General features: G+C 42.5%; 1 protein-coding gene and 1 long non-coding RNA gene across 6 annotated transcripts in view; one reads left to right on the top strand and one right to left on the bottom strand.

Moving 5' to 3' along the window:
- Nucleotides 1-327: 327 nt before the first annotated feature.
- RUNX1T1 (RUNX1 partner transcriptional co-repressor 1) overlaps nt 328-24,701 on the top strand; it is a 116,760-nt gene continuing 92,386 nt past the window's right edge. Inside the window, exons 1-3 of one of the 5 annotated variants that reach the window (XM_074884343.1) lie at nt 328-835; nt 917-993; nt 20,519-20,691. In XM_074884343.1, the coding sequence (XP_074740444.1) occupies nt 20,604-20,691 (88 nt within the window). In that variant the 5' untranslated portion in view covers nt 328-835; nt 917-993; nt 20,519-20,603. Of the gene's footprint in view, nt 836-916; nt 994-7,822; nt 7,922-20,518; nt 20,692-24,701 lie in introns of those variants that run through there. The other 4 variants (XM_074884334.1, XM_074884375.1, XM_074884353.1 and 1 more) reach the window with 4 other exon arrangements.
- On the bottom strand, nt 5,146-7,837 carry LOC141950041 (uncharacterized). The gene is made up of 3 exons (XR_012630912.1): nt 7,725-7,837; nt 6,651-6,996; nt 5,146-5,464 (listed from the first exon to the last, which is right to left on the bottom strand). It is a non-coding gene; the product is annotated as an uncharacterized LOC141950041 (long non-coding RNA).

Below are 24,701 nucleotides of genomic sequence, written 5' to 3'. Positions count from 1 at the left end.
GATGTCCACCCAGTAAAAGCGAGCTAAAGAAAGAAAGAGTAGGCAGACTGCCCGAGAGGGACCGCGCTCGCCTATTGTTAACATATACTTGACCCCCACTAACCTCCTCACGACACAGATGTCTCCTACCTCTATCACCTCCCACTGCTTTAAGCCCTCCCCCCCTGCACCTGGGTAGCGGGGCCGGGCCGGCTGCCGGCAGTATGCTGCCTGCCTCGCGAGGTGCCTGCTAGCGGGGAGCGGCGCAGAGCCGGGCGGAGCGGCGCGGAGCGGAGCGCGGCGCGGCGCGGCCAGCGGCGCAGCCTCGGGCGGGCGGGCGGGCGGCTCGGCTCGGCGCGGCACCGGCGCGGCTCGCCGGGGGCAGAGCTATGCGTCGGCTGCCCGGGGACACGCAGAGACCCCGCCACTGACAGCGGCCGCTCCCTGCGCTCCACATCACGTTTGTCTGCGGCGGCGGCAGCAAGGAGAAGGACCTGGGCATTAATTATCTCGACTTGGAGACTTTGCTTTATTTTTGGTTCTTGTCCTTTCCCGTGGAACCAGTAGTCTCTCTCGAGCTGATCCTCCTTTAAAAAAAAAAAAAAAAAAAAAAGCAGAGCGAGAGAGGGGGGTGGGGGGGGAAGAGCAGCTGGAGTTTCTCCTCAGCTCGTTTTGACTTTTGTGGACGTGGATCATCTGGACTGGGAAGGGAAGCCGCGCTGCGCTGCTCTCCCCTTTCCCACCCCCTCGCCCCTCCAGCAGCCTGGGCTGCCGGCTCTCCCCCGAGCAGGACGGGAACTTTTATTTGCAGCTCGCAGCCCGTGGCGAATGGTGGGAATCTCCGGTCCTTTGCAGTGTGAGTACGGGGCGCGGGCAGGGCGCGCTGGGGCGGGGGGAGCCGAGCCCCCTTTTTCTTCCCCTTTCTGCTTTCCCGTAGGGCTCTCCCGGCTCGGAGGGGCTCCCGCGGCTGTAACTAACCCAGGCGGACCGGGGCTGCCGCTGTGCCCGGGCAAGGTTAGCACTGCATGCAGCTCTTGCACCCGCTGTCCCCGGCTCACAAACTGGCACCCCGAATATTTCTCAGGAGCCCAGAAACCGAACCACCCCGTTTTGCAGAAAATAACCCTCCCCAGCTCATATTCTTCTATAGCGCTGGGTTTGTGTCTCGATTTGGGACTTGCCTTTTTTTTTTTTTTTTCCCCCTGCCTCTCCTCTCTCCAGATCACAGCTAGCCAATGTGAGTCGGAGTGTCCGAAATATTTCTGGTGGGGTTTTTGTTCTGTTTGTTTCATTACGATCATCGGATTATGTAGCACTGGCAACATCATTCCAGGCTATTTTGCGAGAAATATTTCAGGCGGTGCACGTCGTCTTTAGCTGCACCGCGATGTTGCAAGTATCTCGTTTCCTAAAACGAGAGGGCAACGTTAGGGATTGCATTTCCAAAACCGCAGTACAATGTACTTGTGTCATCTCGTCTAGCTGAGCTGAATGGTTTGATTCCATAAATCTGTAACAGACCATCGATAAGGGAGATTGGAAGAGTGAAATCCATACTGCCGGCCACGTAGACGAGCCTTTGACTTTTGGCGAGTTCGAGTCCTTTTGTTAGTGCCAAAGTTGCGAGATTGGACTAAAATTGGATTTAGGGTAAGGAAGGACTTGCCACCTTCGCAGGAGCACCCGCGAATCCAGTAGACGTTAATTTATACAGAAACATCATCGTTAGTGCCCTGCTCTCCTAAATGTTAGAAACTGAAACTAACTAATCGGACGCAGCTCTCGAATCGCTCTTGCTCCAAGCAGGAGCTAAAATGTTACTTCCTTCAGTTCACTGAGAAGTTTGAAGGAGGGAGGGCGAAGGTACGAGGCGCCGCGGCAGCCTCCCCCGCCTGCCCCCCAGCTCGGAGCCCGGCGCGGCGGGACCGCCCTGCCCGGCCGCAGCCCGGGGCTCGCCGCAGCCGCCGCGCTGGGCAGCAGCCGCCTCCAGCCGCTCGGGTGTCTCTGGAGAGCAGCCCTCCAGATCCGCAGCAGGCTCTGCCGGTCACCCCCTCCTACCCCTGCCTCGCCCTGAATCACGGCAGGGGTAGGACCCGTCTGTCTCGCTGGCTCCGGGCAGTGCCGCCCCGCAGCCGGGCAGCCCCTGCCCCGCGGATGGCGGGACGCGGCTGCCAGCCGCTCAGCCCGCGGTCGCAAATCTTCCCTAAAGAGCTGCCCAAGTTTTCCACGGCCACCCGCGGAGGGGCTGGCCGCGCCCGCCCTGGCTGTGGCGGCGCGTCCCGCGGGGCTGGGCAGGGAGCGGTGCGTGTGCCCCTCGCAGGCGGCCGGAGCGCGGCGGCGGCCACGCGGTTGGCTACAGGCGTAGCGCCGAGGGTGCCTCGGTACAGACGGCCAAGCCTTCACTCCAGCAAATATTCGTGTGCTTAATGTAACGCTGACCCCTTTAACTTTTAACATCGCTTCCCCTAATTAATCTGTTCAGGCCCCGGACTTAAATGGCTGTCCACAGCTGCTGCAAATTGATTTATCCCCTGATGGTGGTCCGAGTTGCTGACCAAAGCAGAATTCCCCCCCCCCCCCCTCCCCCCCCCCCCATTTTTGATCTACTAATCTGTTTTGACTTATTTCCTACTTACAGTAATGCTTGCATGCTTTTTGAAGGACTTAGAAAATATTTTCTTTTGACATGTAGCTAGAAACATAATTATTGTATTTGTAAACACAGTATGTTAGGGCTAAGGGTGAATATAATTTATTTAATTATACCCTTGCAGCTTTACATTTCCTTCTCTGTTTCTGCATCCTGACAGATGCAATGGAAAGTTTAAATAAGCAACTTTGTTAACTGTAGTTTGAGGCAAGACGTGAAAGACTTTTTTAGATTTGAGTTCTATTGTCCGGGTTTTCTGTTCTGCTTTTCTGGTAACGGTTTAGTGAATCTGGATAGCCGAGAGGATTGAAACTGGTTTCTAATGGTTGTTAAAGCTGATGCTTGACCTTTCCATGGGAAGTCTGAAAACCTCATTCAGTTTATTCTGGGCTGATTTCCTTAGGAAATCCAATATGATCAGGGAATTTCCTTCAGCTCGGCTGAATGTTAAAAAAGTTGGTCTATCTTGTTTATATGTCCTGGTTTTTAGCACTAGGTGTTTCTGTGGCTCCCCATCAATAGAAGAAATACTAGGGAAAAGATCTGAATACGGCTTATTTGTAACTGTACAGCCGATGACTATGAAGTTGGCAAAGGCTTTGTTAGGTGTGAGATGCACGGCAGGCTTGCTGTAAAGGTTTTTAATTAGGAAGTTATACTTTATTTGATAATTGGTAACTTTTCTGAGGTCAGTTTTATCATATCTGAACCTTCAATATAATTGCTACTACTTTCAATTCATCCCTCGTTTTTCTTTGCTGTCATGGGAAGTGCAACCACGCACCAGTGCAAGAAAACCCAAACCCCACCAAAAACCCAGCCCACCCTTAAATCCGTTGATGTCTCTGGCAAGCTGTAGCCAGGCGAGGCATACAGGAGATGATGGCAGGACGTCTTCCTCGGGCCCTGTGTCTGCAGGAGGGTGAGCACTGGGCTCCCGAGCCCTGAGCATGCTGTAGGAGACAAGAACCATTCTGTTTGTAATGGAATGCAGACAGCAGTGTTAGGTCACTGCTTCCTGGCAACTGCTGCACAACTTGTTTTTCTTCAAAGGCTTTGAGCTTTTAAATAGTTTCCAAAATCTTTTCAAGTAAAACATTGCCTTCTACCATTTTTGACCACCTTAACGTTAACTCGTTTCGTGCCTAAATAATGGACCAGTAAAAACATCACACGGTGTCTCTCATCTGTATACGCTTAACACTATGTATGCCTGCGCGCACATGGACTTTTATACTGGAAGTATTGTTTATAGAATAAAGAGGAGAAAAATAGCTCCACCTGGAGTGCTGGTCAGTTGGCTAGTCAGTTCAGGACATTCTTCGCTGTCAAATCCTGTTTCTCACTTCTCTGAAATGAACTTCAGACGACAGGCGTTGAATGCGAAGCTCACTTCACTGAGGTACTGTGCAGACTGCAGACTCCTTGTTGCCAGACACTTTGGGTGAAACAGGCATCTGCAGTATTTGCATTGGGGGTGATGGGAGAAAGGGCTTGCAATTGTCATTTTCATCTTTCAAATCCACTTGCCACAGTCCATTACTGTTAAATCTTTAGCTAATTGAATACGGATATTAGTATGTTGCTATTGCAGGAGCTTCAGATTTCTTAGATGGAGCGGAGAAGATCTTGTTCTTTGTTCTGTAGAAACTTAAGTTGTCACGCAGAGATCAAGAAGTCTTATCAGCTGAAATCAAACGTGAATTTGGTGTTGTGAAGGGGTTATTTCTCATGGCTTGGCTGAAGAAATGTAAAAAAAGTATTTTTAATCTGAAGACATTGAAAACTTTGATCCCTGTAGTTCGTAGCAGCCTGCTCTTTTTTCATAGTCTTTGCCTTTAATAACAACCTGTATTTATAGAAGTTTAAACTGACACTAAATTTAGCTGAGTAGTGAGAGTGTAAATTCTTAAAACATTGGCTTCCAGATTACATTTTCTTTACCTTCTTTCACATCAAAATCTAAAAGAGTTTAAAAACTGAACTTTTAATGAAAGGGTCTTGGTTTTCCACATAGATGTTTCTTTTTAAAGAACTGCTTTAAAATGGCAGTTATCCTGTTTTATTTACTATAAACTTGATTAATTTAATATATGGTAGCATAAATACATCAGGAAGTAGTATACTGTGTGGTTTTGTGGATAAAGAAAAATGATCAGCAGATGTAAAATCCAAGTCAAAATATCCTGCTCTGTAAAATGCTTTTTTTCACCAAAAAAAATATTTTCATCTGAAAGACACTGACTTCCCATCTTCATTTTTTTTTTCCTGCCATCGATATGAAAGTTTCCAAATAACGTTTAGAGAACAGTGGACATTTTATTAAAGTAAACATTAGTTCAGTATAATGGAGGTAATTGTAAGTGATAAGAGCAGAGCAGGTTATCTGTGTGTTGTTTAAACAGAAGGAGCTATTTTGCACCATTTCCAGTAGCCATCTGTAGAGGAGAAGGGTTTGCACCTGTCTGTCCACACTAATTATAGATTAGGTCCAAAGAAATGAAATTCGAGTAGGCTTTCTCTTAATGAAATCCATAGTGATTTTATTGTAAATGTGTTTTGTGTACAGACGGTGATGGTTGGGCTGTGAGTAAAATAAATTGCTGTATGGCTGTCATGTACTTGTAGTTGTAAAGCAGGATACTGCTGCATTAACAAAGGTGCTGAATAAAAATGCAGTGCTCCATTTAAGTCCTAGCCTTCAGCGGTGGCTTCAGCTAGGCTTAGTCAAAAAGGTTCACTGTAAGCACAGCCTTTTAGGTGTATGTTTCAGGGTAGACTTCTCAGTTACCATCACTTTCGTGTCAATGTACTGGCATATAGGTGGTCCTTTGGCTGAAATACGAGGTAGAAATGGTTTCATGTTAAATAGGTACAGACATACATGCAGAGTGTGTCAGAAATACTTTCCTCTGGTTTAACACTATATTACTAAAATAAAGTGGAAAGAGTGAGAAATGCATTCTGCAGTAAAAGGTCACATGAATTTCCACCACATCTGTTTATAGTAATTATGAACATAATTAACATAAGAATTACAAGTGAAGTAATGACAAGCTGAGCTATGAGATATTATGCCATAATGGTCATATGTTGGAATTCTCACATTATAGCACACTAGAATTCACATATTCAATGCAAGAAAGAAAATGTTAGATTTTTATCTATTTTAATGCTTCAAAACTTATCTGCCTGGGGCAGATGGACTTTATGCTTTATAGGAAGGTAACCCATTATTAAGAGAGAGTCAGCTGAAATTAAGATTTCTAGCCTGCAGCTTGGACTTTGAGACAGCTGTGCTTATGGAACGCCACTTCTGTTACACATTTGTACTCTGATTGTATTTATTTTATTAACACATATTGCTTTATTTTTAAATGTGAGTGCTTTTGCAGCAAACTGTTTACATTAGAAAGGATCCTGGATTAGTTTTCCTTTAAAGAATTGTGATTTGAGTAGTAAAACTGCCTGTCGGAATGGCCAACACAGATATAAGACACACATTGTGGCTCTACAAGATGAGAATCTGCTGGATCCTAAATTAGTTTATGGCATGTTATATATATGTCAGGGAAAAAAAATCCCTAACAAAAATCCCTAAAAAGAGCAATCTCTCATTTGTACGTAATATTTTGAAAGCACATATGCAGAGAGAAAGCTCTGTGGTACCTTGCAGATCGAATTAATTAAAAGTCACTTTTCTTTAGAGATGCGTAGATCATACCATTAAGTTTAGGGGCTAAGGTTTCATATGAGTTGACTTTTATAATATGACCTGTCTGACTACCTCTAAATATGGTTGTCACACAGCTGACAAGTGGAGGAAGTTGAGGGAGAAGTGGCCCTTCTTCAGGATAAAAATACTGGCTGAGGAATGCATAGTAAATTTGACATGTGAAAATCAGTTTGCCTTTAATGAAAAAAAATCAAAGTTCTGTCGTTGTGATAGGAAAATTCACCAAATTGCTGTCTTTCTAAGGCTAAACATACAGAGTGGTTTATGAAAAATAAAAAAAATTACCTTGTGTTATGTCTCAGTGATACCAAGAGGTTTTCGCATTATTGGATTAGTGGAGGATTTGTGACAGACCCCTTTTTATCTGACATTCATTGCGGTGACACGATTTTCACACACATGCCCTTCCCCCATCTAGGTTCTGGTTTTCACTTTGTATTAGGTGTCAAATTCCCTTTCTTTTCTTGTGGTAAAACCTGCTATCTTGGACGAGTGATTTTGGAAGGAGTTCTGCACTGAACAATGCCTGTCTCACTCCGGCGTGCCATCATTGTCCTCATCCCAGCCTTCACGGTGCTCCTCCGCAGACGTGCAATGGAAATGTGCTTCCTTAACAAATAAGTGTTGATTCCTAGGGAGAAACGTTTTTAAAACTTTAAAACCCGAGCGCGCAGAGCTCGCTGGGCAGCCTGGTGCAGCCATGCTGCTGGCCGGCTGTGCTTGTGGTAGGCAGGCTGGGCTGCTTTGCAGCCTCCCCTCCCTTTACCTCATGATAACCCAGTCCTCTGATGAATCCTCAAAATAAACCCTCTGTTCTCTCAAAAGCTGAGGTGTAGGGACCTACGCTGGTTTATCGTTCATCCTCTGGCGCATGATGCCACTGCTCGAAGCAGCAGTGTTGTGTCCTGGCTCCTCCGCCACTGGCAAGGCCCAGCGGGTCGGGTTAGGTCGGGACTTGGCCGAACTGGGAGCGGGTACATCTTGTGACCACGCCGGGCCAGGAATTTCTGGGCCCGGAGCCGTCGTGCTCCGTGCAGGACGTAGGTGTATGGTCTGTGGAAACCGAGACGCCCTCGGGTGGGGGAGCCTGGGGGAGCCAGCGCTGGGCTCCCCTGGGCTTCTGGCAGGGTCCGTATCCCGGAGAGGTTTCGGGGCAACCTCCGGGGACAGAGCCGGGCCGGTGCCTGCCTGAGGGGAGGCACAAGCACAGACCGGGGCACGGAGGGAGCCGCCGCCGCCGCCTTCTCACCCGGTGGGCGGCGCGGAGGTGGCGCCTCTCCTCAGGCCGGGCGCGGCCTCCCCGGGGACCCCGGCCCGCGCCGTGCCGCCCCGGCCCCAGCTCCGCTCCCTCACACCCACCGTCCATTCTCCGGCCTCCATCTGGGCCGCGCTGATACCGTAATCGCCCCGGTGCACGCCGCCGTCCCGCTCCCCCCGCGCCGGCAGGGCCAGGGAGGCGCGATGTGCCGTCCCTGCGCCGCAGATAAGCTGCGAGGCGTGTGAGGCGCACAAAGCCCGGGCCGCGCCGGCGCCTCCCTCCCTCCCTCCGCCGGAAGGTAATCTCCACCCGCGGTTCGGGGAGAGGCAGGCAGGCGGGCGGGGGGACACCCCTCGCCGCCCCCCGCCGCCCGGCCCTCCGCCCGGCTCCCTCGGCGCTGCACAAGTCGATAGGAGTGGGGAGAAGTGAAGATGTAACCTCTTATCATCCCCCAACTCCCCCCCCCCCCCCCCCCGGAGCGGGCGGGGGATTTACAGGCAGAGATTAGCCGGCAGGGAGAAGGGATCTGCCTTTTGTTGTGCGTGGGGCAGAGCCGCGGCCTGAGCGCTGCCTCCTCCCGCCCCCGGGCCGCGCTGAGGGGAGCGGGCAGGGAGGAGGTGTCCGGAGAACAATAGGTCACTGAGGGACCCCACTTTAAACACAGTCGAGGGAGGAGGAGGGCGGCTTGTCCGGGTGTTCCACGGGACGGGGCGGGGGGGGGGGGGGGGGAAAGGACCGGCGCGGCGGGAGAGCCCCCGGCCCCGGCCGGGAGCGGGGTGGCGGCTGGGGCCCAGGTGAGCCGCGGCGTCCTGGCGTGAGCCGGCCCGCCCGGCCTTGGCTCGCCCGTGAGGGGAGCGGGCACCCGCCCTGCCGGCGTCGGGGTGGTGGCAGTGGAGGCTCCTGGCTTCCAAAATCGCCGCAGAGGATGACAGCGGGCTTTAGGAAAAGTGGCGTCTTCTTTTTGTTTGTTTGTTTTTGTTTTGGTTTGGGTTTTGTTGTTGTTGTTGTTTTGAACTTTCGGTGGTGATTTTTCAGTTCTCTCCAGGTTAAGATGACTTGAACGCTAAGTGTGTGCACACACACTGCTTTAGCAAACGGCTTTATCAGCGATCATATCTTAAAGCAACATTAAACAATTACCTTTAAAATATATTTAAAAGTTTGAAATATTTATATTGCCATTTCACTTTGTCAAGTGTTTGCACAGATAGATATATAGATACGATCTGGTAACTAAAAGCCTAATTAAAATTTGTTTAAAGCCAGGGGGGCATGTATTCTTGTTGACAGCGGCGGATCGATAGGGTAAGACAATAGAGCCCCATTATTTTACTTCCATTGACTGAACATATTGACATTTCAGGTTTGTGATTGCCTCAGTGAGCATGATGAAACACTGAAATTCACGAACCAACTGTGTGGAGTGGCACATATATTACTGTATGTCATCTCTGCCTTCAGGTTACCTTATCACTGAAGCAGAATGGTAATGTATGGCAGCAGAGTACTTCAGAAGGGTTAGGGCTCTATCAGTTAAGAAGCTGACACAGGTAGCTTCTGATAGCAGGTTTCAGGAGTATCTTTAATTACACCTAGAATTATGTACAGGGGAAGATGGGCCTTGTTACTTGCTGCTGTGCTTCAGAGTTTACAGGCTCAGTAGCAGACAGGATAACAAGGTACTTAGGTTTCATATTTTCTATACATGACTTGATACATTGAACTTTTGCAGGAGCCCAAGGACTTCTGATTGTGCCTGTTTGCATGCTTGCTGTGTTCGCCAATGGCAGCATCTCAACCTGGTCTTGCTGCTCAAGTTCCAGAGCACCTGCTAGACCTTCTCCCAGTCTGAAGATTGCAAAGGAAACAAAGAACAACTTTAAAATAAATAAATGCACTTTGAGTTTCTCCCCCTCAACATGCTCTATCGAGAGTGCTCAGGGAATTCAGTGCAGTGAGACTATAGTGGAATGATGCATATACACGTTTTTTCCTTAGTATAAGCACTGTAAAAAGAAATGTCTGTGCAATATGCACATGTGTATTTATAATTGTATATATTAATTTATCGGATTGCATATAAATGCATATATAAGGAAGACCCAGTGGCTGCAGAACATGCAACATGTCTTACTATTTCAAAGGCTTTCAGATCTTCTTTAAAATCTAGCTGACTGTAGAATGAAACCCATCAGGGTTAGGCAGAGATAGAGATTGAAATTAATTTAAAGCAGACAAAGAGCTAATATGAAAGAGCCACTAGTGGTTTAACTCATTTTTAAAAGTAAGTGTAATGAAAATATAAAATGTATTCTGAGTGTGCCATCTACTCAGCAATTGTTGCCATCAAGTGGACTGCTGATGCCCTTTAAGATGGTAAAAAGAAAACTAGTCCTTTATACCATTTTCATGAAAATGTTAGGTTTCTGTTTGATCAGCAGGTGCTGTTGAGATGAAAGCCATGTGTAAATTTTCAGAAGGCCAAAAGTGTCAATTCAGAAAAGGAAAGTGATAAGAGAAAATGCAATCAGTTTTCCTGTTTTCAATTTGTGCAGGATTTGAAGAGCTGTTTTGTTAAACTGCTACATCTGCTCCAATATGAATATTGAACTACTTCCACTAAAAATAACACCCTATAATTTGGAAGCCATTGCAATCTTTTGTTAATGCAAGTGGGTTATTTAAAAAAAAAAAAAAAAACTATTCTGAAAAATCTCCTGCCTAATGTGCATTTTTGTTTATCGGCACTTTTATCTTCAGCAGATAAAATGGCATTATGCAATTAGGACCATGTCTCTTTGGACTGTAAAAATGGTACTGGGTAGCTGAATGTCACTGTATTGGTAAAAGGATTTAACTTGTACATTTAAAATAATTTTATTAATAAACTATGATTGTATCTTAAAATGAAGAGTGACTGCTTCCCCATTGCAACAATACAGCTTTACCTACTGCTGAGGACCTTGTGCAAAGTAAAGGATGTTCAGAGTATGACACAACGTTCTTTCCTGCTATACCTGCAAATCTTAAATTTAGGCTCATCAAGGACATTTTAGTTAATGGGGCTTTTGGAGTAACTTTTTCCATGGTAAATGAAGTGATTAAATCAGGCTTGAATGCATATATACAAAAATATTCGCTGCTGTGAAGCTGCTAATCCAAGTGAGTTTTACGAACCTGGAAAACTCAGCATTGGTAGGGCATAAATTTTGTATCATCAGAGGCATCTCCAGAGAAAATAACATTATTGCTTTTTAATTAAAAAAAAACCCCAACTAGTGAAAAGGGTATGTGTTTGTTAATTTTATAAATAAAGATCTAAATGAAGTGATAATTCACTGTTACATCTATAGAGTCCTATGTACATAACATGAGTAAACATGCAGAAAAAAATGAAAGCTTTTGCTTATTTATTTCAACATAGAGAATTACCTGGTTTTAATATTAGAATAGGTTTTAGCTGTTGGATTATAATCTAGTAGTCAGGAACTCTGGGGTTTTTTTGACAGGTGTCTGCATGGGAAAGGGCCTTGCTGATGCTTCTGTTTGGTTTTGCAATTGGATTTGTAAGCTTTTGACCTTGGGGGATTTTCCTCAAAGTGATCTACAGATCAGAAATAATTCAAATTCAATAAACTGAAATTTAAATGTAGAATGGATTTTGTGCGAGATCCGTGCTTGTGGTAGGTTGTCTAGAAGTCTGTGGCATGTCTACTTTATAGTTTGTATTCCCAAACATAACTGTGTGCACACATGTGCATAAATTTATGTTGAATGACAGAGGGATGATTATTTGTACAGATTTTATCCAAAACTCTGTGCACTCCTGAAACATAACAAAAAGCCTCCCTCCCCAGAAGAGTGTTTACATCCCGTGACAGTCACTAGATTCAAATCTTCTAAACATGGAAGTTGTTTCCTTTCCTCCAAACCTTCTTTTCCCCAACAAAGCTAACCCTGTTAAACCTCACCTTCTGTGGGACGTATACATAGTTATAGACATATGTACGAGAAGTAAATATTACAAAAAACATGGTCGATCGGGGCAAAATGTCTGTAGCCTTAAATAGCTTGTGATATCTGCCAACAGCAGAAGCTGTGCTGAGGAGGCCCTACCTCAGCTGACCTGGGGATGCGAGAGCCTTGAGGAGCCTCGTGTTAGTGCTCGGCGCCTACGTGGAGCTTTTTGCTCGCGAGTATTACCGAGCAAATTCTCTGTCGTAGCGTGTTAGTGGAGATGCTGTCTACCTGAAGAGTTTTTAAACCAAGGGGCTTTTTGCTTTGGTCATGGGATTTTTTGGTACTTTTCACAGAGGTTGGGGTGGAGACCAACCCCAAAAGAAAGATTATAGCTGAATGTAGGGTATCCACATTTTCTTATCTAAATGTTCTGAACACATTCATGGGAGTGCTCTGTTTTTCTTATTCTTTGGCAAAAATGCTGCACACAGTGTTGCTGTTTCTATTGAATAGTTGCCATATTTAACTCCAGTGGTTGTGAATGGAAATGTGAATATGGAAAGAAATCATTTCATGCTCCCTCTCATTTTTTTGTAACACATTTTGGGATGCCTGGAAAGGAAGGGCATCCTAGATATTAAAAGTATTTCTGAATACACACAAAGAATTTAAAAGAAGATCATCAGCTTGCTTTTGTTTATATGTAGTTTTGGGGCATGTGTGATAATGGTGACTTATTTAAGTGATACCTCTTTTTACTCAGTATTATTTATTGAATTTACTCATTGTAAAAGCACAGTTGTGTTGTCCAGAACTGTACAGCAGCAGTATTCCTGAGTGATCCCATGTTGCATCATGCTGATATGGTATCTTCATGGGATAGTTCATGATTTCTTCAGTCATTTCAAGAAGGCATTGGATTCATTGCCACTTTTCTGTCCATCAAGACAGCTAGACTGTGGTGCTTATAATAATGTAAATATCCAAAGTTCATGGAGGATAATCGGCTCTTCTGGAAATTAGGTTGCAGTCTGGAAGGACAGAAGACTCCACCTAGTGGAGTGGAATTAATGTGCATAAAGTGGCAGGCAATAAATAAGGCATAAATAAAATAAGATATTATTTATGAAAAAACAAGGTTGATGCAGTGAGTAAAAGCCAGGAATTTGGACAAAAATATGGGGAGATGGTTGCATGACCATTGCAAATTGTACAAGACTGTAGTTCCTTTCCTAGTAGCTCTATGAGGCTTATGTGTGTTGCCTTGTTGGATGTTAATATACAATTTGCATAAGTACTAGTCATTACCACTCGCCATTTTCTTTTGTGGTTCCTTTTATTTGGAGACCTGCTGTCTACATTTTTTGATTTCTGATGAAGACCACACAGGTGGCCCTTTCAATTGTGGCCCAGGTGTCATTTTAAATAGTTTAGGCAAAAACTCCCAATCCAATTTTCAAAACTTTTCCACTTTTTTTCCATAATTATTTCTTTTCCAGACTACATTTTCTCTTTTTCGTTTGGTTTATTTCTGCAATGGCAGTATCAGAATGCTGTTTCTTCATGCTGTCATGACAGGTTGGGTGGCACGTTGAGTAAATCTGTGTGTGCCTTCTGGTAGAGTCTCAAGGTTTAACAATCCCCGTTATGAAGCATCGAATCATATAGGGTTTTGTACCAGTGCTTTGCTTTCCCAGTGGTTTGGCCATGTTGTGTTACTAGGATGTAATACAATGAATTTTAAAGCTGGGATGCAAGTGAACACCCAAACCTGAGCAGCAAAGATACTGTCCTGAAATCCTCTTGGAAGATCCATCCCAACATTGAAACACAAGTGCATTAAACAAGTTCAGGAAGAGAACTGCCCCGGAGCAGCTCAGGCTTTGACAGCGAGAGAGGATGAGGCTATTGCCAGAAAATGAGATGATTAGGATGCAACAAAGGAGACAGAATGATACTGCTGCAAAGGATATTTGGGAAGAGTGCTCCAAAGGAATGCTTTCAGTGACATCCAGGTGGGGTTTGTTGCCAGAGCCATTAAAGTGTAGTGGTGCCAGAGAAAGCTGCCAACAAATTTAGGGATAATGGCACCTGCGGGTGTGCTATCAATGGATGGTAGTGCCAGGATGATTTTTTATTTTACTTTAATGGTGGCATTGCTAAAAGTATTTAAAGGTAATGTTATAGAAAGGTTTTTAGTGAGTGAAGTCACAGAGTTCTAGGAACCATTAAGCAAAAGCTGTTTCATGACTGTACTATTTATTATCTTTAAAGCTTGTTGGCAAACCACTTAATGCTGGAAAAGCATGCTGCAACCTGTATTAAAGCATGCTACAGATGAGAAAGGAAACCATTGTACTGAACTGATAGCCTAGCTTAGCTTCCAAATGTTACGTGCATTTCATATGTGCCATGATAAATTAATGCAACTCCATGGGTCAGCAGAGGTTGTAAACATTGAGTTAAAGTACTGGAGCTCAGTTCTTCCATGGTATTCACATGCCCAGTTCTTAGCGAAGATGGTGTTTCTTTTGTCTGAACACCAGTCAGAGGATCTGGACCTTCAGGCTTCCTGTGCTCCCATCTCACGTCTGTGATTTTAACAATACTTTGTTGGATTGATTCTGAGACTTAGATCTAGGTATGGCCTTAACGACGCTATCTTATCTAAGGTTAAGGGGGCTAGCTCAGGTCTTAATGTAAAATAAGTCATTCTCTTTGAATTGTAAATGATAGACTTACCTGACAAGACTTCCATATAAAGGAGAGAAAAGGTCTATTCCTTCTGTAATAATACTCTCAGAGGTTCCCATTGAGTCCATGGGGCCAGGATTCTCAGCTTCTGTATCCCAAGAGCTGTGTTAAAACTGTGTTTAAGCCTGCTCCAAAGTTTTCCATAGACGTGTATAGCTACAGTAAATAACAGATACAGGAGTTTTAAAGAGTGAATCAATGTATAATTTACATTCCGCATTCTGAGATTTATTGGTCCCATCCTCTTTGCATGGGGAGGTTTTGATGTTAATTGTCTTTTTTTTTTTTTCTTTTTCTCATGAAGTCCAGGCCTAAATTTCACCTTCTCTTACAGAGCTATTATTGGCCACTATTGTTTTTATTTTCCCGTAGCTTCTCTGGGAAGAGAAGGATGGGCAGGACCTCAGTGGCATTGCCAGAGCAAGTCATTGGTGGCCATGTCTGCTCCCCAAGAGGTCACAGGAAGCAGGTGGCTGTGTTAATTGTCCTTGCTCCCAACTTTTGTCCTTCCTGGAGGCAATTTAGAAGTGGTCAGGAAGTGTCAGGCGTACTGTGTCCCCCCAGGTTCACTACTTCACGTGTTCATAATGATTTGAGATATGTGCCAGGCAAGAGAAACTGCATAGGAATCTTTACCATCCTTCCTGAGCTGTGTGGCTATCTGCCTGGAAGGGCTGGATGCCATCGCTGCAGAGTGTGTTTGGGATTGCAGCTGGAATCCAGCAGAATAACAAAGAATTCTATTAAAAAAATCAATAAATAAAAGGGTATTCCCCTAACATACAGTGTCCTCCTTCTTTCAAGCTATTGATAAAAGTCCCAGGTAAGAAAACTACAGAAAATCATGAGGTGCATGAAATGTTTCTGGAAACTATGATCCACTTTTATCTGATGAGTGGAAGATAGGAAATGTTAATGCATTTTCTGTTTAGGCCAGTCAGGTTTTAATTGTCCTTGTTGCAGCTGCACCATCAGTAGTCTTGGATCTCTAAATGGCACTCAGTTCTGTGCTTGGAAAATCAGTTAGAGTCTTGCTACTTTGGATGAACTTCTTGCTAACTGTTTGCTTGATTTTTTAACAGTGAAGGTGCACAGCAATACTCATTATCTCACTGCAGGTGTTGCACCCAGTGCTGTAAGCCAGATTTTGAACTACCAGTAATGTTTCTTTACGTGTCTTTTGGAAAGTGTCCACTCATGTTGGAAGTGATGCGAGTTGAGTAATAAATGCCATACTAGTTATTTATCTGCCATATGAATTTTGGGTGAAAACTCTGAGCCTCTGCTCAGGTATACTCTTGGTTTTACTGAGACTACTTGCCTAAATAAGGTGGGCTGCAGGATTGTGGCTGGTGAGTCATATTGGTTTCTGAATCACTCTTACACAATATCAGCCTGAAATACTAACAAATAATGAACACATTGTGCTTGGCCCTGTACGTTATTTAAAGAATAGCATTTTAAAGCAGAATATTTTGTAAAATGTTCATTTAAAACCCACTTTGCAATTTACTTCCATCAAACCTGTTGTACCAGGAAAAATACATCCTTCAGAAGGGAAAAGGTGTCAGTATTGTGGAAGAGTACCTGATTTTTATCTTTGTTATTTAAGCTTCCTTCTTTTTAGTGCAAGGAGATCAGCTGACAACAGCAGCAACCAATTCATGTTTGCAGCTGGGCAATTACAGTAGACCCTAAGATCTGCAACTGTCAACGATGAACGCAGATGCCTTCAAAGTTCTGTTTTTCTTCCATGTGGAAGTCGTTGGCATGGAACAGATGCCTTCATTTTGGAGAAACCAACCTCTGGATATAATTGGTTCTCTCTTGTCCTCTAGGGAGAGTCTCTCACAGATTAAATTAGATGAGAGGGGGAAAAAAAACTCAGGCACACACACTCACACATGACACAAAGCAGGAGTTTTTAGGATCCCTCTCTCTTTTGTCACGTGGAACTGTTTTACAGCTGGAAGATTTCACTCCATTTTTAGCACTCTACACACATGATGATGATGCTAGATGAAAAACATGCAAATTAAAATATATATCTGGCCAAAGTTTATTATTAATCTAGGCATGCTTGTTTAGAAATAAGACAAGCATATCCAGCCCATATTACTTTAGTGTTAAATGTTGACTTCTGCACTATCTATCGATGCTGTAGTCTCAAATTTAAAAGTTAAATGACAGAAGAGACAAGATGGTTTAAAAAACTTATGTTGCAGTGGTGGAATCGAAGTATTTCCATCAAATGGTTTGCTGGTTCTTGACACAGGAGGGAAAAAGCAAGTAGTTGACTTCAAATTTCACCTAGCATACCTGCATTCAATTAAGGAAGCACATTTACAGGAACTTCAGCACAGTTTGTCTGACGAACGTCTGTGATGAGCCATTGCTGGGTGTCCTGTGGTAGGGTACTGAAGAGACTGTGTCCTCTTATTGCAGTTACCTAAAATGAGATGATGGTAATGGGACTTCAAGGCTCTAAGAGAGTAAGAGAGAGGGAGAATCTGCCTATACTGTGCCCATCAAAGGCTTTTGTCACCCCTTTTCCCCTCTGGTGTAACAGCTACCAAATCATTGGGGTTTATGTTAGTACTGTTAAAATAAACGAATACCAACTTTGGGTTACCTTAATAAGCTCAGTTGTGAGCTGTGACAGTCAGGCAGTGTTGTGTAAAGAGCTGTGGTACTCTTGGGTAGAGTGGGTATCTCCAGGAGGAGAGTGCAGCAGGGATCAGGGATTGCCAGGAGGTAAACTACACCTGCTGGTACCCAAGAGCCTGGAGGTCTGTCATCACTGAATGCTTTTTCTTTCTTAAGTTTTATTTCCTAGCATGCTTTTCTTTTATATTGCAGTTTAATGTAACAGTCCAGTTCAATCACCAGGTGTAAAATTTATCTAGGTAAATGTAATTCTTACATGAATTGACTGATGAACTGTAAGAGTGTAGTTGCTTGAAGATGCCGAGCCTTTGTAACAGCGTAGGTGGGTCCTGCTGGTAGCATATCAATGACCTGAATTCTGAACTTGATTTTCAGATTTTAATGGCAATTTCCATATTTTACATGAGGAGTTTACTACTACTGTTGTATTTCCAGCTCTTAAAAGTTGAGCAGAAGTGTCGCCAGCAATGAAAACTGGCAGGAGTTACCTTGGTCCTACCTTGGTCTGGGTAGTTGGTAGAAGGCAGTCTGCCTTTTAGACACTCGATGTAACTGGATAGCTGCAGTGTGCTGCAGGGCTTTGTTTCCCGCTGACACCCACGAGCTGTGTGGGTGGAGGGCATTCACTGGGACTTCCAGCAGTTGGAAGGAAGCCCAAAGTAAACTTAGGTTTGAACCGATGACTCTTCAGCTTTTGTAAAGGAGTAGGGAGATTCTTTGGTGTAGGACTCCAGTTCTGATTCGCAGAACTTCAGTGCAACAGTGTGCTGCTCTTAGCATTGTATTTCTGAAGAACCACATATTAAGGGAAAAATTTAACCAGGGAAGTGCTTAGGTGATGAAGAGATTTCTGGCAGTAACTAGGAAGTGCAATAATGGTTGATTTCTTTTGAGGCTGATCCTGATATTTGTAGTCTTTACATCCTATTAATTCCTTGAAAGATAAGCTGATACAAGAATGATTTGCCAGGGCCAATGGCTCTTCTAAAAATCTTGGCTTAGGTTGCATCCCCCTTCTCTCCACACATAAGATAAAAGCACTGTGAATATGAGGTTAACTGAATTCAAATAGAAGACTCTCTCGAGTTATTGCATTCCTTAGAAAATAAATACATTTCTCATATGGTTGAGATTGATCAAAAAAGTATTCTGTATGCCAGTGATTACATTCCCATCTGTGATTAAGGTTTTCTGTCTGCATCTGGTTTTCACATTATATTTCTGTAACAAGAATCCTTTATATGGCAGAGTTCACTCTCTGTATTTTCTATTAGCTGCAGCTTGAACTACTGCACGGATCGCAGATTTACACATGTGGTTTTCATTACTTCATACCATTGAGAAAAAGTAATATTTGTTTGGGAAAGTATGTTTTTCAAAATTTCCATGGTAATACAACATGTTGATCCTTTTTTGTAACACTCTTGTAAGACTACAAATTGTTTGAGGCATTTTACTTTCAGTGAAGTTCAGACTTTAGACAATTTTGCATGTACATTCGAACAACAGCAGCAGTTTACAACTCAGGAGGCAAAAATAAATTTTAAAAAGGAGATTAGCGTAGAATGGGTATAGCAGAAAGCATCCATCACTTTAGAAAATGTGGCATACAGAGAAAATGAACGTGGGGCTGAAACAAAGGAAGAGAAGTAAGTTAAAGTGATGTCTTCATTGTAAAGTGGACGACAGATGGGTACTTTTTTTGGAGTAAGAACTTTTTTTTCTTTACAGTAAGAGGTTTAAAAATCTTTTATCAGCCATGGAAAAGGAGTATGCTATTCAGCAGACACAAATATTGAATTGTTATATGTTACATAATATAACATATTTGATCATAATTATTTCTAGTGGCCAAATTAGTAAAGGTTAGCAAAACATGAATACATCTTTACAGATGGCTGCTGTGTGTAATTCTGAATCCAAAATATGATGTTAATTTAATGTTCCACTGTAAGTCCATATTTCAACCAGATTGTGCTATCGTCACTTGGTAGAAAACTTAATGTTTAAATGATCTCAGTGAAATTAATAGGGCCACTTGGTCTGTGAAGGATTTTTCAGTTTTGGTAGGGGCATGAGTTTATGGCCATAAAAATCAGATCAAACAATAACAACAATTTAGGGAGTGTTGTATGCATTTATGGAAATGTTAAGTGTTATGCAAAAGTCTGGACAATTGAAAAATACACAATTCATGATAAGGCACAACTGAAAGGTAAATTTATTGCCTGTATAAGAACATGTTGACAACTAGAGAACCTCATACACAATTAAAATAATTTTAGAGAAGTAGTTATTGCACCCAAGTTGCGGAGTCCTAACCACATTTTTGAGATTATTTTCCAAATGCCAAAGGCAGTTCTGTCATATTGAAAGCTTCACAGTTGCCAAATCCTGGGTAGAGTCCCGCAGTTCTTACGCGCCTCTCATTTTCACTGAAATCAGTAGAATTTTGTCTTGTGTCAGGGCTGCGGGAAATGTCTGACCACGAACATGGGAAAGAAAGGACTTTTAAGTGGTGAGATCCTTTGTTCTGTAACCTTAACTTTAACTTGCGAAGGTTTGTTTTGATTCGAGGAGGGTGCTTGTTTGTGGGAAAGATTGCAATTTCTAGCACAAACACAAATGTGATCTTCTGCAAATGCCCTTGGGCAATACATTTTTTTGCAGTAAGATCTAGTCCAGGAGAGGGTTGGGGCTGGGTTCTTGGTTAAATGCATGCAGCTGCAACCAGATCCTTATGCATGCTTAACTTTATGTCCCGAAATACCTGAATAGTGGATGCAGATTGAAGCATGTATGTAACTGTGTGTGCCTGGCTCAGAAAATCTTTCTGCCTTGACATGATTACAAACCCCTGAAAAGCATATTAATGTCTTGGAAAAACTGACAACGCTGTAATACAGACTCATACAAATGACAAAGTATTTGTGTAACCCAAATAAGCAGTTTTTGTAGGTGTTGGAGTGGGAGGGAAAGTGCCTTTTCAAAAGTGGGAGGATGATTTGTAAATATATATCAATAGCTTTGTGATCTCTCTTTGTTTAAATATGTTTGCTGTTGTCACTGACATATCCAAATTAGTATAGCCATGTGTAATTGCAAGGACTCTATTTTTAGTAACCATGTTCATTTAATAAATGATTCTCTAGAGCTTCTGTTGAACCAGGTAAAGTATGTAATATTTTATATTCTATGAATGTATTTTTACAGAATTAGGTAATAGGTGTTTTCATCGTAGAATACAGGCTGCCCTTACTTTGTTTCCCTCTATATGTCAGCTGTTTTAAATGATCAACTTATGAAACAGCCTTTGTCGAAGAATTAATACAGTTTTAAAGTACTGCCTTATATTAACTAAGAAAATGTGGGTAATTGATTTAGAATGATAGTGTTTGTCTTCCCTTTTTATTTAAAAGACTGCTATTATCATGCAAATGAAGGGGTGTGGTGCTTCAAACTGGCTGTGATATATGCTTTTTTTTTTTTTTTCTTCATTTGTTGTTGTCAATAGCAAAGATTGATCTCTGGGCTGGTGAACATAATATCTGTCCCAGTCAGAAAAGGAAAGAGGAAATTAGCAGAGCGATTGGTGGAGAATGATATCTGTCAAAAGAAACACTTGGAGAGCACTGAGTTTAGTGATAGGTGACTGCCGGAAAAAAGGGAACTTTGAATTTTGTCAAGGTAAGGAACAGAAAAATACTTGATTTTGTAATGTGCATACCTCTTTAGAAGTTATTTTTAATGACTGTACCTTGCCTTGTAAACTGTAATTAAAAAGGAAATCTTTCCCTTTAGCCTCCAAAGAGTCTGCCTAAATCAATGAAGGTGGTGTCTTCATTTTAATATCACTTGAGAAAGAATACAGCAGTAACAATAGAATCCCTCAGTGATGACTTTTCTAAAATATTCCTTAGCTTAAAAATACATGTATGTGAAACTTTTAACCATGTTTTTTGTGGTTTTGATGACATAGATGCTCTTTATCTGGCATGTAAATATTACTTGGCTGGGCTGTGAAAGTAATGAAGTTCAGTTTCCTGAACTGTGAATTGAAACAGTATTTTCAACCAAGTTAAGGGACAGTTGTAATCACATTGGCAAAATGCTTGTGTTTGTAATTTAGAGGAACCTTTTGGTAAACTCATTGCATTGGAAAGCTGTGATACATTTGATTGAGATGGTATTGAGAATAAGTATTTCTGCTTCTTGTGTGCAAAGATTTTTACCATACTGGAAAAATAAATCTGCTATGGCAGAACTAAACTATTAGATAACCTATGACTGTCATTCCTGTCTTTACTGTAACTACATTTTTTCTCCTAAATTGGTGTGTCTAGATGGCAAGAAACGACTAAACTGTTTTAAAGTACTTCCATACTTTCTTTCTCAGTGTTGTACCATTTCGCCTATGACGTAACTTTGATAGAGTATGATACCAAAATAAAATTAACAGTGTCTGAGTACTCTAGGCTATGCTCTGGTTAACTTTAAAGGCAGTTAAGCCTTGATCATATCACTTGTCTCCCCAGCGGAGAGGCTGTGGCCCACACTGGTCTGCATGTGGGGTGTGGAAAGGAGATAGAGCACAGCTGAGAGAACCAGCAGGAGGCTCTGCACATCCCCTTGTGGCAAGGGGAAGGGGCTGAGGTTTTGTGCACCAGTGTGAACATACTTTTTAGAAATTAAATCTTGTTAAAAATGAATTTGCATTCTAATTCGAGTTCCTAGCTCAGTTTAAAACAAGTAAATGCTTCTCTGGGACCTTCCTGTACACAGGCAACATTGGAAAATAATGAATAATTTTAGCAGGGTTTCTTCTTGCATTTTTATTTTGCTAATTTAGCAGTGTATAGCTTCTGACTAATTCTCCTTTTTTCTGTCTACAGTCTATTTTTCAAAGTGTAAGTGTACCCTGTACAGGTGGTTGTTGGTTGGTTTCTTTTGCCATATGGGTCTTCGTAAAGGATTTTAAAAATAAATAAATGTAGAAGTAAAGATTTCATGCCTGAAGCATGCAGTACTGGCATACTAATGGGAAGCTTACTGTGGTTTATTGCTGTCAGAGCACGTGCAAGATAATGGAAATTTCCTACAACTTAGAGAAAGGCATGTTTTCTAATGCTATTCATTTTTATAGAAAGAGGGAATTAATATGACTAAAATTCACTTCATCTTTATAAAGTCCAAATGATCTGGTTGTACTACTGAAATATTCATAAATGGGAGGAAACAGCATGTTATCTGTCTTGTTAACCGTCAGGCAGGTCAGGCTGCCTATATGACCTGGGTGCAGGCACATCTCTACCATTGGGAAGTTGCTGTGTACTTAATGATACCCTTTCCTGTGCAATTCTATCGGTGTAGCCTTATACCAAAACAAACGCATCCTCTCTGTAACACAGTTTACAGAGTTAACGATATGGTATAGTTTTCACCTTGGTGATGAAGATAATCCATTGCTGCTTTGCAGCTCTTCATAAAAGAGGGTGATCAGTGGTGGTTAGCAACTGTTAGATCTTTGGGCATTCCCATTTTGACATTTAATTAAAATGAGGTGACTGGGCAAGGTACCTACATCTGGATGCATGTGTTTGTCACACATTGAAAAATTTTAGTCTTAAATGGCCAAGAAGCTCCACACTGAAATTTGGATAAGTGATTAGAGATGAAGCCAACACTCTTAGAGCTTAACTCAATATGGACTTTTCTGTGCCCAAGAAGATTTGACTTGCTATTTGAAACCAAAATGGAATAAAAGGCAAAATAAAATGTGTTTGAGTCTCCTTGAAGCAACAGCCTCTTGTAGCATTAGACTACCTGTGCCGATGTGATCCCTTTCAAGCATCCTCATCTTTGTTTTGCCATTGCGAAGTCTTCTTTTCTTGTTTTCGTTTTTTATCTTCAAAACAATTGTTTGCTTACCTATGTATCTTAAAAGAGTACAATGGAAATAATAAACCCCCTTTCTAACATATAACAGATGCAAAAGGGGATGAGTGTATTATAGACAGTGAATTGTCATTACACAGCTCACAATCAGATTTTCATCTGTTCATGTGGCGCACACCTGTGGCTTGCTGGCGTTGCTCTTGATTGGAGTGTGAGAGATCTTAATGAAAAACAAAGCCAGGATGACAAGAAGAGACTCTGCATGGGTTACTTCACACGTCGTAAGAAAGTGAAATTTGAAATACACTGGTTTGGAGAGAATGCCTCCTGATGAGGGAGCATGCCTGGGTGACTCTGCAAAGGGAACCGGGGCCCTGCTTGCTGTTGCCTTGCAAATAAGGCGTTTTCTCAGTAGGTCAGGTTGATTTGGACCAGTTGAGAGCGGTGGCTGATTTCTCCAGTTTACTTTCTGAGCCAGTAAGAGTACCCTGGGCAGGAATCCAGCTTTTGAAGTACAAAGAAAATAACCCGTAATCTATATAAAACTTTGGCGGATAGGGAAGGGAGGAAATTTACAGAGAATAACTTAGTTTGAGAACAACTGTGTTAAAAGTAGAATGTAAGGGGAGTGTGTGTGTGACATTATTTATTTTAATTTGAAAATATGATCTTTGAAGCCTTCGAGGTGAGCAGAGGACAAGCTCTCACAATATGATGTATTTATTAGTAAACTGAAACCAAGCACTCCAGCTGAAACTGAAGTTCCATTTTCAAAGTGATTTTTTTTCCCCCTGAGTTTCCAGAGTTTGGGTTCTGTTGGGGTTTTTTTGTTTAGTTTTGTTTTTTTCTTTTTTTCCTCTCTTGGTAATGTACTGTGGCTCTGATAACATTAATGGGCTTTGCCCCACATGGAGCAGCAAGTGTATTGTACCACTGCTCACTGATCCCAGGTCAGTGTGATGCGTGAAATCAATTTATTTGAATCTCTTTGCCTGTATAGGAATTTGGCAGCGTGCCAGTTGTTTTCATTTAATGTTCTTTGTGTTGAACACAGACAAGCAGGCATGCTTTTGTACTCCTCTTTCTTCTGGGCTCTTCTCTTTTCAGCCAATATTCTATTCTGTCAATTTTTCAGAAAGAAGTAGGAATGTGTTACCTTTTTAAAAAATCATTTTTGTTTAAATAGCCTTTAAAGAGCATAGAAACTAGGTCAGTCATAGAGCAGCCTGTGTAGGGTTTTCACTGAGTATAGGTGGTAACAGCTGCCTTTTCCCATTTCTTAAATTTGGTGAAAAAGAGAGAGAAAACACTTGTCTATTTTTCTAATGTCCAGTTCTATGATTCATGTACTCTTGTAAGAGAAAGACTCAATAATACTTAAATCGGAATAATTTTCTTTCTAAATAAGTGAATGTCTGGCACTTGGTTGGATGAATCGGAAGTACTTTTCAGGATCTTTATCATTTTGAGTGATGACCTTAAAGTAAGCATTAATTTGGGAATCCCTTGCCTCATCTTTCTGTCTGTTCCTCCCCTCCCCCAGATAGTTAATGTTTTGAATGGCTGGCTGAAGAACAGCTACCTGAAAGTACCTATTTCTTTTCTTTTTTTCTTTTTATGAGAAAGCAGCAAGGCATGTGGAACAGAGCAAGTCATTTAGCCTTTCTTAAATAGAGGAAAAAAAAAAAAGAATAGACAGCAGCAGATATTTCCAGGAGGATTTGTTTTAGAGCTTGGTGTCGGGAGCAGGAGAGCCGGAGAGCCGGAGTAGAAGACTCTGTTGATGCTCCAGGCGGTTCGTG

Source organism: Strix uralensis, chromosome 1 (genome assembly GCF_047716275.1).
Source record: "Strix uralensis isolate ZFMK-TIS-50842 chromosome 1, bStrUra1, whole genome shotgun sequence".
NCBI classification, from domain to species: domain Eukaryota; kingdom Metazoa; phylum Chordata; class Aves; order Strigiformes; family Strigidae; genus Strix; species Strix uralensis.
The sequence above is the reverse complement of the archived record's forward strand: the minus strand, read 5'-3'. Positions and strand labels throughout refer to the sequence as shown.